The sequence below is a fragment of the Ornithodoros turicata genome, chromosome 3 (assembly GCF_037126465.1).
Source record: "Ornithodoros turicata isolate Travis chromosome 3, ASM3712646v1, whole genome shotgun sequence".
Taxonomy (NCBI): Eukaryota; Metazoa; Arthropoda; class Arachnida; order Ixodida; family Argasidae; genus Ornithodoros; species Ornithodoros turicata.
This window is the reverse complement of record NC_088203.1, coordinates 105,482,866-105,497,910: the sequence shown is the minus strand read 5'-3', so window position 1 is coordinate 105,497,910 and position 15,045 is coordinate 105,482,866. Positions and strand designations below refer to the sequence as shown.

Here is a 15,045-nt window from a genome sequence, read left to right as displayed (position 1 = left end):
TCGCGTCCCTTTCAGGGACCATCGTGATCCCCTCAAGACCGTGGCTTTCGGGCGCGACCTTGTTCGCCCCTAGCTTTGAGCGTAGTTCAGCTCTACCAAATTGGTGGCGCTGTCGAACACTATGACGTCATTTGTTTACAAACAGGGAGAGGTCTATTGAAAGAAAGGTAGGAGTAAAGGTCGCGTCCAGTGCAGGGACCATCGTAATCCCCTCAAGACCGTGGCTTTCGGGCGCGACCTTGTTCGCCCCTAGCTTCGAGCGTAGTTCAACTCTACCAAATTGGTGGCGCTGTCGAACACTATAACGCCGTTTGTTTACAAACAGGGAGAAGTCTATTGAAAGAAAAGTAGGACTAAAGGTCGCGTCCCTTTCAGGGACCATCGTGATCCCCTCAAGACCGTGGCTTTCGGGCGCGACCTTGTTCGCCCCTAGCTTTGAGCGTAGTTCAGCTCTACCAAATTGGTGGCGCTGTCGAACACTATGACGTCATTTGTTTACAAACAGGGAGAGGCCTATTGAAAGAAAGGTAGGACTAAAGGTCGCGTCCATTTCAGGGACCATCGTGATCCCCTCAAGACCGTGGCTTTCGGGCGCGACCTTGTTCGCCCCTAGCTTTGAGCGTAATTCAACTCTACCAAATCGGTGGCGCTGTCGAACACTATAACACCATTTGTTTACAAACAGGGAGAAGTCTATTGAAAGAAAAGTAGGACTAAAGGTCGCGTCCCTTTCAGGGACCATCGTGATCCCCTCAAGACCGTGGCTTTCGGGCGCGACCTTGTTCGCCCCTAGCTTTGAGCGTAGTTCAGCTCTACCAAATTGGTGGCGCTGTCGAACACTATGACGTCATTTGTTTACAAACAGGGAGAGGTCTATTGAAAGAAAGGTAGGACTAAAGGCCGCGTCCCTTTCAGGGACCATCGTGATCCCCTCAAGACCGTGGCTTTCGGGCGCGACCTTGTTCGCCCCCTAGCTTTGAGCGTAGTTCAACTCTACAAAATCGGTGGCGTTGTCGAACACTATAACGCCATTTGTTTACAAACAGGGAGAAGTCTATTGAAAGAAAAGTAGGACTAAAGGTCACGTCCCTTTCAGGGACCATCGTGATCCCCTCAAGACCGTGGCTTTCGGGCGCGACCTTGTTCGCCCCTAGCTTTGAGCGTAGTTCAGCTCTACCAAATTGGTGGCGCTGTCGAACACTATGACGTCATTTGTTTACAAACAGGGAGAGGTCTATTGAAAGAAAGGTAGGACTAAAGGTCGCGTCCATTTCAGGGACCGTCGTGATCCCCTCAAGACCGTGGCTTTCGGGCGCGACCTTGTTCGCCCCTAGCTTCGAGCGTAGTTCAGCTCTACCAAATTGGTGGCGCTGTCGAACACTATGACGTCATTTGTTTACAAACAGGGAGAGGTCTATTGAAAGAAAGGTAGGAGTAAAGGTCGCGTCCAGTGCAGGGACCATCGTAATCCCCTCAAGACCGTGGCTTTCGGGCGCAACCTTGTTCGCCCCTAGCTTCAAGCGTAGTTCAACTCTACCAAATTGGTGGCGCTGTCGAACACTATGATGTCGTTTGTGTAGAAACCGGGAGAGGCCTATTTCAAATTTCCTCCTATACCTGCGTAAAAAGCTGACGTCTGCAAACTTGTCTGTTGGGGATGCTTGAATTTGTCTTTGATAAAATAAGGGACTTACAGTAGTGCACTGCAGTTCTCGAAGACAATGAACAGCGTAACGAAGAACACTCTGCACGTAGCGCGGACTTGCTAGGTAGCTACAACAGCGAATTCACCGGAATAACGTCCAGTGACATATAGAGAGCGCACATTTGCGCGGTACATGGCTTTCTTAACTGGCAGAAGGAGAAGTTTTTAATCGTGGCACGAAAAAATGCGCGTAAAATGTCAGTCATAAATGCGAAGACCACGTGATCCCGCTGGTCGCTGACGGCCGGTGATGGTACGTAAAAGTGGTGGCCCAGATGACGTTCCGGTTTACCCAAACGAGATGTTGAGATGAAGGAACGAATCAGCATGCGAGTCGAAGAAAGACAATACAGAGGTTTGTTAGGGCCGAATTAAAGGGGCACTAAAATGCAAAAACAAGTTCCACGCTATGTAAATTTCGCACTTGTTATCATAATTCAAAACTTCACTATTCAACTATTCAAACTTCAAAACTATTTCGTTACGGAGCTACAATCGAAATTATCTTTCTTGCTTCGGCGCTAAGCACTGAACCTCGTTCCGGCTCGCGCATTTTTTTTTTTCGTTTTCACCATACTATAACCATACTATAACGTTTACATGAAGGCGACATAAGTCGACTGGGCGAGATAGATCGATCTCCCCTCTCCACGTAAACCCGCCTACATCGACCTAAAGGGGACGTCGACGCAGCAGATATAAGTCGCTACATTGGGGTAGATCAGACGACTGGAGTCGTCTCGCTTTTGCCATGTAAACCGGGCAAGTCGACTGTGCCGACGGTTTCCGCTACGTCACAAACGCATCTGCCGCCGTGCTCCGCCCGCAACACAGATGATAAACATGGCGACGGACACGGTTGACGTTGGTTGGCACGCAATGCAGCCAAAACAAGACTCGTTCCTGGTGTGCATTTATTGACTGGGCCGTTGGTAAAAAGCTTTAATGTTTGTGGGCGCAGTAGAGGAAGTCACACACTGATTAAACAGTATGCAATTGCAAAGTGACCACTTTAGTGCCTTGGCGGCGCTGTCATCGACTGAATAGACCTCTACCTGTTTGTAAACAAATGACGTCATAATGTCCGACAGCGCCACGAGTTTGGTAGAGTTGAACTACGTTCAAAGCTAGTGGCGAACAAGGTCGCGCCCGAAAGCTACGGTCTTGAGGGGTTCCCCTTGAGGGATGGTCCCTGAAAGGGACACGTCCTTCGGTCCTACTTTTCTTTCAATAGGAGGCAGGGAACAACTGACCATTCGTGGAACCCAGCTCTCCCCTTCCGATCTGTTTTGGTTTCGGTGTGTCTACCAACGTCATGATGACGTTTCTCGGGTAGAGGTTTATTGCCCTGCGGACTAAGGCGCATCGCTTCCTGCCATGTAAACCGTCCCAAGTCGATCTTTGCGATCAGTCGACTGTTGCTTTCAGTCGACGTATGCGCCCATGTAAACGACGCGCCATGTAAACGGCTGTACCTATAGGTAGTACCGATTCCTACCACCACGGTCACAAACGGCCCATTCATCTTCGTGAACGAGGCAGTAGAAGTTGAGCTCGTGCCCTTCGATCTCTAACTGGCCGTTGTTACCATTCCGGTTCAAGTTCGTCTATATGGGTCAATATCTGGGTCAATGTATGGGTCAATGTATGGGTCGCGACGTGGAAGATCCTCGCACCGGACTCACCGGGAAAGAGAGGGCCGCTATCAAGGCAACGTGGGCCATATTCCAGGCGAACCATTCAGAGCAAGCTGCTGTGGTCTTCGTCGACATGTTCACCGAATACCCAGAATACAAGATCATCTTCAAGGAGTTCCGGCACATGGATGCAGTTTCCATGGCGAGTAGCCCCAAGTTGATCAAACACGCCACCGCTATAGTGTACACGTTGACCACCTTCATCGAAACCATGGACCGTCCTGACGTTATGACGGACCTGATAAAGAAAAACGCGTCGGACCACATAAATCGCAAAGGGGTGACACCGCTGCATATCCGTAACTTCACGAAACTGCTGCGAGAAAGAGTCGAGAAAGTCGCCGCAGAAAAGATGGACGAAGATGCGCGAACGGGTTGGGAGAAATTCGTCACTCTCTTCATAAACGCGACCGCACAGACGTACGTTGACGCTGGCGTTTGCACTCTGGATACAGCGTTTACAGGAGTCCTCGACAAGGGCGCAACGGACAGTACTCGTTCCCCAGGTATAGGGTCGCCTACGAGGTCACCTACGCCTGAACTTGGATCTCCATGGTCAGCCCCGTCTGGAGCGACGTCTCCTAGGCAGGGCGTTTCATCTCAGAAGCGGCCGAAATCGTCAGCCAATAAACAACGCAAAAGTTGATGGAACAGTTGATGACGTTTCGACATCTTGCTTTCCATCGACTTGTCTTCATTCTTGATGCCCTTTTATGTGCTGCTTTTATATGTTTTTATATTGAAACAGAATCTCTCCGTATGTATCGTTATGGGTGCGTTATTTGTCTTCGCAACAGAGCCCCCAAAATCTTTTTAGTGATTGGGGAACCCTATGAAGTGTGAGCTACTTCCCGGAGAAAGTCCGGGAGCGGGCAGAAAAACGAGGTCTTTTCGCTATATAGTCTCGTGCAATCCATATTTTTCTATGTTTGGTCCCACTAAAACCGAATGGTTCCCTAACGTGGCAGGGTCACGTAATACTCCCGATACAGGGTGTTTTTATTTAGCTACACCAGTTTTTTTTAAGCTATGAGAACAGCATAGATTTGCGTTTTGTATATCGTTTGAGTCATACGGCAAGGAGTGCATTCTCTCGAAGAAAATATATAACGAGATGAGTACATAAAATTAATTTACGTAATTAGTCACCTAATAGGTAAGTAAGTAAACAACAACAGCAGGAAAACAGTCTTGAGCAGGGTGGCTGCCACTCGGGCGCCTGCAGCTCCATGTCATTAGGGTTTGGCTATAAAGATACGGCGAAGGTGTGAAAAGTGGTTGTGTATGCCGTGATCTTTTAGGGAGTTTGAGTTTCATTATAGAAAAAACAACAGCAGCAAAGAAACGGAAGATATTGAGATTGATTGAACGGATCTTTTAGGAAGGCACAAAGTGCATTTAGAGCTTTTCTGAGTTTCATGGTCCTGTGTAGTCGATCTCCCCATCACTCTACTCTCTTCAAGAGGATGTGTAACTCATGTGAACCGTGTAACTCAACTGCTCGTTGCCTCGTAGCCTATTTGAGAAAAAGAAAGACAGATGTAGTGCAGCTAAAAAAAGCAACGTTCTGTATCAGGCAGAAAACAAAAAAAGATAAAATAGAAAAATTCGTTTTGCCTTTCTTTTATTTCACTCACATCCTCAGCACTTGCTTTGTTGCGTGTTGACCTTGATTCTGCGTTCCAGCCTGCTTTGAAAACAACCGCCACGCTCGCCTGGAAAATTCTTACATAGGCGTCAGATAGATGTCGCCAGGTGCACCACTAAAGCAGAGCCGTTTATAGAGAGAGTTTGGCCATTGGGAGGAGCCTAACTTAAAGCGCGTCACGGCCGAACGACCTCCCTCGTCGTGCTCTATTGTTATCCAGTCATCAACCGGTCGCAGACGCCATATTGATGCTGATCGTTGTTTACAATCCAAGGAGAGAAGACACGTGCGTACTTCTTGCTTCGAAAGCCTTTCGTCCTTGAACTCTTTCTGTTCGGCAACAAAGCCCCCCTTATCACTTGCGCCAGTGGGTCATAAGCCGGTTATTCCTGTAGATTACATTCAACACGGCCACGAAGGTGTCGACCAGCTGGCGGACAGCATCAATATGGCGCGGACTAGATGCCTGATAAGCGGATTCCGCTCGGATTCAGGCTTTTTGGGCGGCGCAACGACGACTCTGACGTCAAAATAAGCTCCTCCCATGAGGCGGCAAAAGATCAAAGAATGGCCAAACTCTCCCTATAAATGGCTCTGCACTAAAGTAATGTCACTGGATCTTCTCTGATCTTTGCCGCCGCGACATTGGAACAACAATGGCGGCCGTAGCTGCGTGTCATCACATGCTGCGGCCGCCATATTGTTGCTCCAAAGTCGAGGAGGGAAAGGGAAAGGATGGTGTTACTTTCCCCAATCCAGTGACTTTACACTGGAACAGCACTGGAGCTCCGAACGAAATGTTTCGCGGCTTGCCACAAAAAAAATACACACCCCGTCACTAGCATGACCCAAAATAGTTCGACACCGTTCCACGTTAGTAGTGATAGCCTCGTTAAAGGGGAAATGGAGTGCCATTTCTAGCTAATGACATTCTAACTGCATCACATACTAAGCGGAAAAGGATGTCATTCCCAAATGATGTCAATGACGATCTGTAAAGTACTAGGACCGCATTACATACGTCCATTTATTTATCAAGTCGACAAATAAGTACTCCCCAGGTACTGTAAACGTATTTTTTTCGCCAATATTCAAATAAGCAGTATCTAAAAAGGCATTCGCGAGGAGAAAAGCAACAACACAAATTGATACATGCATGAACATAAGCATAAATAGTGCCTAACGTTTTGCCGACTGCTGCACTTGGACACGGTGACATAGCCCTCGAGAGTGAGGTACGACCGACAACGGACAAACATCATGTAATCAGCAAATAAACAATTTAACCTCATGTTGCTGTCGTCCCTCATCAATCTCAGGGAATGTCAACTCATCCAGATTATCACCAGCTCGCTTGCATCTTACTTTTATGTTCAACCGGATACAAATTCCACAAATCCATTCTTGCCTGAAAGTGCCTAAGTAGCGCCATTTGTTTGCCACTGAATTTATGAAAAATGAGTCGACGTATGTAAATGTACTTGATTGAATTTTTGGCAGAGCCCGATTAGAGTCACTAAATAAGCTACGCTTCAGAGTAGCGACACTGTGCCGCCATGTTGTTTCGGATGACCTCCAGCGCCATCCATTTAGCGCTCTTCGAAGTGTCGTCTTCTTCCACTGCTGAACTTCACCTTCATCTATTTCTACTGCCAAAATAGAGGTGGGGCTGGAGGTCATCCGAAACAACATGGCGGCTCAGTGTCGCTACTCTGAAGCGTAGCTTATTTAGTGACTCTAAGCCCGATGTAACGACCGACCTCGCGCAAAAGGCACGCTCATTGACTGCTCGTGTTGTGCGTAGCCGTTCGATCTTGCTGTCCACTCGTCGCATACTTGTTCCACCCAAGAAAGATGGGCCAATGCTTCGGACAAGAGGAGGACGAACCAGATCCTCGCACCCTGCTTACGAAGAAAGAGATGAAAGCCATCAAGGTCACTTGGTCTATGTTCCAGGAGAACCATAGCAAGTACGCACCCTTGATCTTCGTTGATCTGTTCACCCAATACCCGGCCTACAAGATCCTCTTTAAGGAATTACGCCACCTCGATGCGACCAGCTTGGCCATGAGCCCGAAACTGGTCAACCATGCAACCGCCATCGTGTACAGGATGACGGCCTTCGTGGAAACCATGCACAATCCAGATACCCTGATAGGACTAGTGACGAAGAACGGCTTGGAGCACACAAACCGCAAGGGGGTGACACCGCTGCATTTTCGAAACTTCACCAGATTACTCAAGGAATCGGTGGCCAAGGTGTCTGGAGACAAAATGGACGCAGACGCCGATGCAGGCTGGGAAAAACTTATCTCCTTCATCGTCAATGGCACCGCCCAAGCGTTCGTGGAGGCTGGTGTCTGCACGCTGGACACCGCGTTTACCGGAGTTTTGGATAAAGGAACGCCCCACGCTGGCTCTCCAAGGTCACCCCGGAGTCCCCAGTCGCCAGCCTCTGGATCTCAATCCCCCGTGGCTTCTCCTTCCGGGGTGACGACTCCCAAGTCGCACCCGTCGGGATTCATGGCACTGAGAACTGGGCCGTCCCCGAAGTCTCGAAAATCGGTTGCGTCACCGAAGACACGCACGAGGTGAACGACACCTATTGACTATTTTTAGTCGACATCAGCTAAAGAAGTGGTCTCTGCTTTACTTATAACTTGCTTCATTGTCGTTTCTTTCCAATCTGTACACTATTACGTAGCTTTGTTGCATTAGGAATGTGCATGAAATATATACTACGCATATTTGGAGTGCCCATGCTCAAGAGCTGTACTTGTCTCCTAATCGTTATACCAACCGTCCGTCCAGAGTTCTCCCAAGCGCTGTGATCGGGACGAGCGAGCCCTTTGTTTCTATGCGACACATGGAGAAAGGAAACACAGCAGCGGCCGTTTCGAACAGATTTCCGTGGGACCCCTCTGGCGGTCGCTTCTGTCAAAACCGCCATTACTTCCTCTCCACTACGTGATCCTCTCTAAAGTTTCGGTTTGGCAACGCTTTGTTGCTCACGCTGCTTTTCGTGCTTTTATGCTCTTCCAAAGTCGTGTAGTCGTCGTGTTAACGTGTTCTTACCGCGGTTGTGGATGTCGTTCAACAGAAAGCAACTCTGTCACGGGAATAGCGTTTCATTCGTAAGCACGTACTTAACCGGTTGTTTCGTCCCCCTGTCGGTGAGAGTCATCTTGAATCGTTCCTTTACAAGCCTGCGCTGTGCTACAGCTTCATTTGATTCCCTCCATCGTTGTACAAATTTGATTACTGGCATGCGTTACCACTTCAGCAACAAGCGCACAAACATCGCTGCCACGAATGATGTTTCTAGTCTTGCGTGGTTGTCCCGCAGACTCTGACCGGTGTTGTAGTGGAAGGGTAAACCAAGAGTAAACCTACGAACACAGGCAAATAAAGCTGGACGCGAGCGGCGTTCATCACAACGCAGATGCCTGAACTGCAAGACAATCACGACTCCCGTCGTCTGCTTTGGTAGCTGGCCTGCGCATGCTCTTGGGGTCACGTGAGCGGTCACATGGTAGACAGGAGCATCCCAGAATGCAGTGCGAAGCTGGCACGCCCCTCCCAATGGCAAAATGCTAGAAGGGCCGCTCCTGTGTTCCCTTCCTCCATGATGCTACAGATGAAATCCCAGATGGTTATGACCGCAGGGGTCGCCCCCTGGCTTTTGCAACATCACCCTCCCTGAAATATCTCAAATTGTCCAATACAGCCCGGCTTCCAATGCGTATACCCACAAACATGTATCCATGTACAAGTACGCCCCCCCCCCCCTCTCTAAAGAGTTCGATTTCTGTTGATATGACTGGTTATTATGACTATATGCCCGGGAGATGAATGCGTTCTAACGGATATTCCAACTTTTCTCCACACATTACTAATCACAACGATACAATTCTGCGACGTTTCGTGTGCCATATTTCGGCATATTTCTTCCCAATCGTCATATATATGACTGTTCCATATGATATCATACTTCGACGCCACTTGAATAATTTTTCACGTTTGCGGTTTCCTCCCTCTCTTATTACCTCCCACCCTCCTCCCTCTGCTCACGTTATTCCAGAGGGGAGGTCATGGACCAGGGGCTTGTTCCTGCTACGCACCTAATTAAGCTACTACGCTTCTTTTAAGCTGCTTCCCCATTTTTTTTCTCTTCTATCCATCACCATAACCACCAAGCTGCGTCGTGCGACACAATCAGTGGGTTCGGCTAAGACGACTAGCGCACCCAGAATGAACTTCTCGAAGCAGAACGCGATACAAATGGTCAGCGAGATGAAAAAAAAAAAAAAAATCAAATAAAAAGACGCCTCAATCATGACACGAAAAATGACTTAGCGGCCAGGCGTGCTCTACCCGAGAAACGTCATCATGACGTTGGTAGACAGACTGAAACCGAAACAAACCGGAAGGGGAGAGCTGGGTTCCAATAATTGACACTTCTTCGCTGCCTCGAATAGACCTCTACCCGAGAAACGCCATCATGACGTTGGTAGACAGACTGAAATCTGAAGGGGAGGGCTGGGTTCCACGAATTTGCACTTGTTCGCTGCCTCCTATTGAAAGAAAAGTAGGGCCGAAGGTCGCGTCCCTTTCAGGGACCATCGTAATCCCCTCAAGACCGTGGCTTTCGGGCGCGACCTTGTTCGCCCCCTAGCTTCGAGCGTAGTTCAACTCTACCAAATTGGTGGCGCTCACAAACACTGTGACGTCATTTGTTTCAAACAGGGAGAGGTCTATATCTAATTTCTTCCAACATGCGTAAAAAGCTGAAGTCTGGACGCTGGGTACACATAGACGCTGTCCATATGCACGCCTATGTGTGGTACATATGTATGTACGGTACTGAAGCGTTCAGCAGCATGTCAGCAGTCGGGTGTCATATCAACAAGAGTTGTGCATAATCGTACGGAAGAAGTTACGTGTTATATCGTTGGTGATGCAATTGACTATCACCCGCATTAAATGGTTGGGACACCCTTATAGGAGTGGTTCAATACATCATTAACACATTGTACCGCCCGCCAGAATACAGAGGAGAAAGCGAGACACAAGGCCATCGAACACACTCCCGTGCAAAGCACATACGTCAGAGAGCTCAGGGCTACGTCCATCGCCATCGGCAGCCCTAAGCACGTGACTTCTGCGCTGCATCACTGGCGGCAGCGCGGGCTGTGACGTCAGAGCCGCATGAGTTGTGGAACTTTCACTTGTAGTGAAGTCAAACAACTCAGGAAAAAGGTGGTGACGCCAATGCAGGTTCACATTCGTGTCATTGACGTTTACTTGGGATAATCCGGGATGGCCTGTCGTACACCTTTCAAGTGTCATTGTCGATGCATACACCACTGTAAGACACCATGAGTTTACAAGCTTACAAGCTGCGGGCAAGCTTACGCTTGTCCCATCCTACAGTTAGCAATACGAGTTTACATACGCCTAACATGCAGCGACACTCGTCCAAGCAACAATACTGCTTATACAGTGAACCCTCGTTATTATGACCATGGTCGTTCCCGAAAATTTTGGTCATAATGCGGAACTGTCATATTAACGGGGAGTATTTGCAGAGGTTTCACTGCATTGTTCCCCAGGAGCATGGTCGTAAAGGGCGTATGTCAGATTATCGGGGGTCATATTAACGAGGGTTCACTGTAGTTGGAATTGAAAAACAAAAAGGAAAACAATAAAAAAAGGACACAACTAGCGGAAACATGCTGAGTACTTAACGGTCACATCCTATTCTGTGAACCTTGAAGGGGCACTATTAGAACTACCACAAGCTCATAACCCTAATAAATCGTTTTTACGTCGCGTGACAACGATTATCATAAGTGACGTCACAACAGTCCATTGTCTTAACCACTTGCGGACGACCTGCCTAACTAGCTTGTATGCTGCCACCAAGTTGCTGGCTGCCGGTTTCGAACCCGTTCCTTTAAGATGAGTAGGCGGACACTAGTCCATCGAGGCCAACGTGTAGCTCTTTGGGAATTTGTTAAGTCTTAATCTTAGTAAACATATCCCACCTTCGTTGGGAATAGGACGAGTGAAACCGATCACTTTACTCGGGAACAACAAGCTATACTATCACTAGCCAGCTTAGCATATATGAAGTTATGACTCGCTCGTGTGCCGTAGCTTCAGCCAGAGCATCGATTCAATGCAACCCCTGAGTCCACAAAATGAAAGACACGGATATATAAAAGACATTGCATTTTTTTCTTTTTCACCATACTATAACCATAATTCCATTGAAGCTGTAACTAGGTAGTACCGATTCCTACCACCACGGTTACACACGGCCCGTTCATCTTCGTGAACGAGGCAGTAGAAGTTGAGCTCGTGCCCTTCGATCTCTAACTGACCGTTGTTACCATTCCGCTCCAAGTTCGCCCATATGGGTCAATATCTGGGTCAATGTATGGGTCAATGTATGGGTCGCGACGTGGAAGATCCTCGCACCGGGCTCACCGGGAAAGAGAGGGCCGCTATCAAGGCAACGTGGGCCATATTCCAGGCGAACCATTCAGAGCAAGGTGCTATGGTCTTCGTCGATATGTTCACCGAATACCCGGCCTACAAGATCCTTTTCAAGGAGTTCCGGCACATGGATGCAGTTTCCATGGCAAGTAGCCCCAAGTTGATCAAACACGCCACCGCTATAGTGTACACGTTGACCACCTTCATCGAAACCACGGACCGTCCTGACGTTATGACGGACTTGATAAAGAAAAATGCGTCGGACCACATCAATCGCAAAGGGGTGACACCGCTGCATATCCGTAACTTCACGAACCTGCTGCGAGAAAGAGTCGAGAAAATCGCCGCAGAAAAGATGGACGAAGATGCGCGAACGGGTTGGCAGAAATTCGTCACTCTCTTCGTAAACGCGACCGCACAGGCGTACGTTGACGCTGGCGTTTGCACTCTGGATACGGCGTTTACAGGAGTCCTCAACAAGGGCGCAACGGACAGTACTCGTTCCCCAGGTATAGGGTCGCCTATGACGTCACCTACGCCTGAACTTGGTTCTCCGTGGTCAGCCTCGTCTGGAGCGACGTCTCCTAGGCAGGGCGTTCCATCTCAGAAGCGGCCGAAATCGTCAGCCAATAAACAACGCAAAAGTTGATGGAACAGTTGATGACGTTTCGACGTCTTGCTTTCCATCGACTTGTCTTCATTCTTGATGCCCTTTTATGTGCTGTTTTTATATGTTTTTATATTGAAACAGAATCTCTCCGTATGTATAGTTATGGGTGCATTATTTGTCTTCGCAACAGAGCCCCCAAAATCTTTTTAGTGATTGGGGGACCCTATGAAGTGTGAGCCTACTTCCCGGAGAAAGTCCGGGAGCGGGCAGAAAAACGAGGTCTTTTCGCTATATAGTCTCGTGCAATCCATATTTTTCTGTTTGGTCCCTCTAATGGTTCCCTAACGTGGCAGAGGCACGTAATACTCCCGATAGAGCGTGCTTTTTTTAGCAACGCCAGTTTTCTTTGTTTTTTTTAAAGCTATGAGAACAGCATAGATTCCATTTTTGCATTTTGTTTATCGTGAGTCATACGGCCAGGAGGTCATCCTCTCGAAGAAAATATGTAGGAAGATGACTACATAAAATTAATTTACGCAATTAGTCACCTAATAAGTAATATCTAAAAAAGGAAAAACAACAACAGGAAAACACTCTTGGAGCAGGGTGGCTGCCACTGCAGGCGCCTGCAGCTCCATATCATTAGGGTTTGGCTATAAAGATACGGCGAAGGTGTGAAACGTGGAAGTGTATGCCGCGATCGTTTAGGAAGTTTGAGTTTCATTATAGAAAAACCAACAACAACAAAGAAACGGAAGATATTGAGATCGATATAACGGATCTTTTAGGAAGGCACCAAGTGCCTTCAGAGTTTCATGGTCCCGTGTAGATCCATCTCCCCATCACTTTACTCTCTTCAAGAGGATGTGTAAATCATGTGAACCGTGTAACTCAACTGCAAAAACGGTATCTATGCTATATGCTCGTTGCCTCGTAGCCTTTTGAGAAAAAGAAAGACAGATGTAGTGCAGCTAAAAAAAGCAACGCTTTGTATCAGGCAGAAAAACAAAAAAAGACAAAATACAAAAATTCGTTTCGTCTTTCTTTTATTTCACTCACATCCTCAGCGCTTGCATTTTTGCTGTTGGCCTCGATTCTGCGTTCCAGCCTGCTTTGAAAACATCCGCCACGCGTGCCTGGAAAATTCTTACATAGGCGTCAGGTAGATGTCGCCAGGTGCACCACTGAAGTGAAGTCACTGGATTGGGGAAAGTACTGCCATTCTCTGATCTTTGCCGCCGCGACATTGGAACAACAATGGCGGCCGTAGCTGGGTGTTATCACATGCTGAGGCCGCCATATTGTTGCTCTAAAGTCGAGGCGGGAAAGGGAAAGGATGGTGTTACTTTCCCCAATCCAGTGACTTTACACTGGAACAGCACGGGAGCTCCGAACGAAATATTTCGCGGCTTGTCACAAAAAATCCACACCCCATCACTAGTATGACACAAAATAGTTCGACACCGTTAGTTCGACGCCTCGTTAAAGGGGAAATGGAGTGCCATTTCTAGCTAATGACATTCTAACTGCATCACATACTAAGCGGAAAAAAATGTCATTCCCAAATGATGGCAATGACGATCTGTAAAGTACTAGGACCGGATTACATACGTCCATTTACTTATCAAGTGAAAAAATAAGCACTCCCCAGGTACTGTAAACGTTTTTTTTTTTCGCGAATATTCAAATCAGCAGTATCTAAAAAGGCATTCGCGAGGAGAAAAGCAACAACACAAATTGATACATGCACGAACATAAGCATAAATAGTGCCTGACGTTTTGCCGACTGCTGCACTTGGACACGGTGACATAGCCCTCGAGAGAGAGGTACGACCGACAACGGACAAACATCATGTAATCAGCAAATAAACAATTTAACTTCAAAGCAACAGTGCCCACGAGAGTTACGTCAAGTTAGTCATTTCAAAACGGAAGCTTCTTAGAAAATAGGTCTGGAAATGTAGTAGTACTGGCGTTGTCACTCCTGGGAATTGTGGCACATTTACTTCTATCGACGTCACCAGTAATTCGGCACTTGTCAAGCTGACGAGATACGAAACAAAAAAAAGAATTGCCTGTCTCGTCCATTTATTCGTTGTGGTGCAACGTACAAGAGTGTATTCTGGTTTTGCATAGGTAAGATATCATTATGCTTGCAGTACTTAATTTGACATGAGCCGCGGTTACATGAATGCGACAAAAGAGCATCATATCGAGTTATCGCACCTATTATTGCGAACAGTGGATTGGTTGACGTGGCCCTGTCAGAGAGGATATGTTGTGATACGTCGATACGGTATGCTTTATGACGTATGATGCCTACAGTGACATCATACTTTCTGTCTACCTTCACCTGAGTGCAACTGTGCCATGCTCCTTTTCGGGGCTTCACCATTTAAAATAATATAGCTTTTAAATACAATGAGAATGCATTCTGCAACTAGACTGTGACGTCAGACAAAGGGTGTGTCCGTGCGGGGGGGGGGGGGGTCGGAAAATTTGCGATGTGCGCAACTATTGCGTTGGTGATCCCTCCTGGCTTTTATCTTTTATCTCCTACACTCTTAAAAATGAACTTCACCGCATAGCAGGCTCCAAGCCAACCATCATCTCGAATGATATCGTTATCTTCCCTGATTTGTTGAAAACGGGAGGCGTACGCCTTTTTTGTGACACTTATGCTGTTCATAATTGTCACAAAAAAGGCGTACACCTCCCGTTTTCAACAAATCAGGGAAGATAACGATATCATTCGAGATTATGGTTGGCTAGGAGCGTGCTATGCGGTGAAGTTCATTTTTAAGAGTGTACCTGTTAGATAACAGAGAGTTTTAGTAGATCGTACACTATCGCCTTTGCGTACGTAAGGGATAGCGTTGATTGT

At 47.5% G+C, this 15,045-nt stretch overlaps 1 protein-coding gene across 1 annotated transcript; it reads left to right on the top strand.

Annotated features, from left to right (window-relative positions):
* Positions 1 to 3,352: 3,352 nt before the first annotated feature.
* On the top strand, positions 3,353 to 4,048 carry LOC135389781 (globin-like). Its single transcript, XM_064619811.1, has one exon. It carries the CDS (start codon positions 3,353 to 3,355, stop codon positions 4,046 to 4,048), a length of 696 nt encoding a protein of 231 aa, XP_064475881.1.
* Positions 4,049 to 15,045: the final 10,997 nt, after the last annotated feature.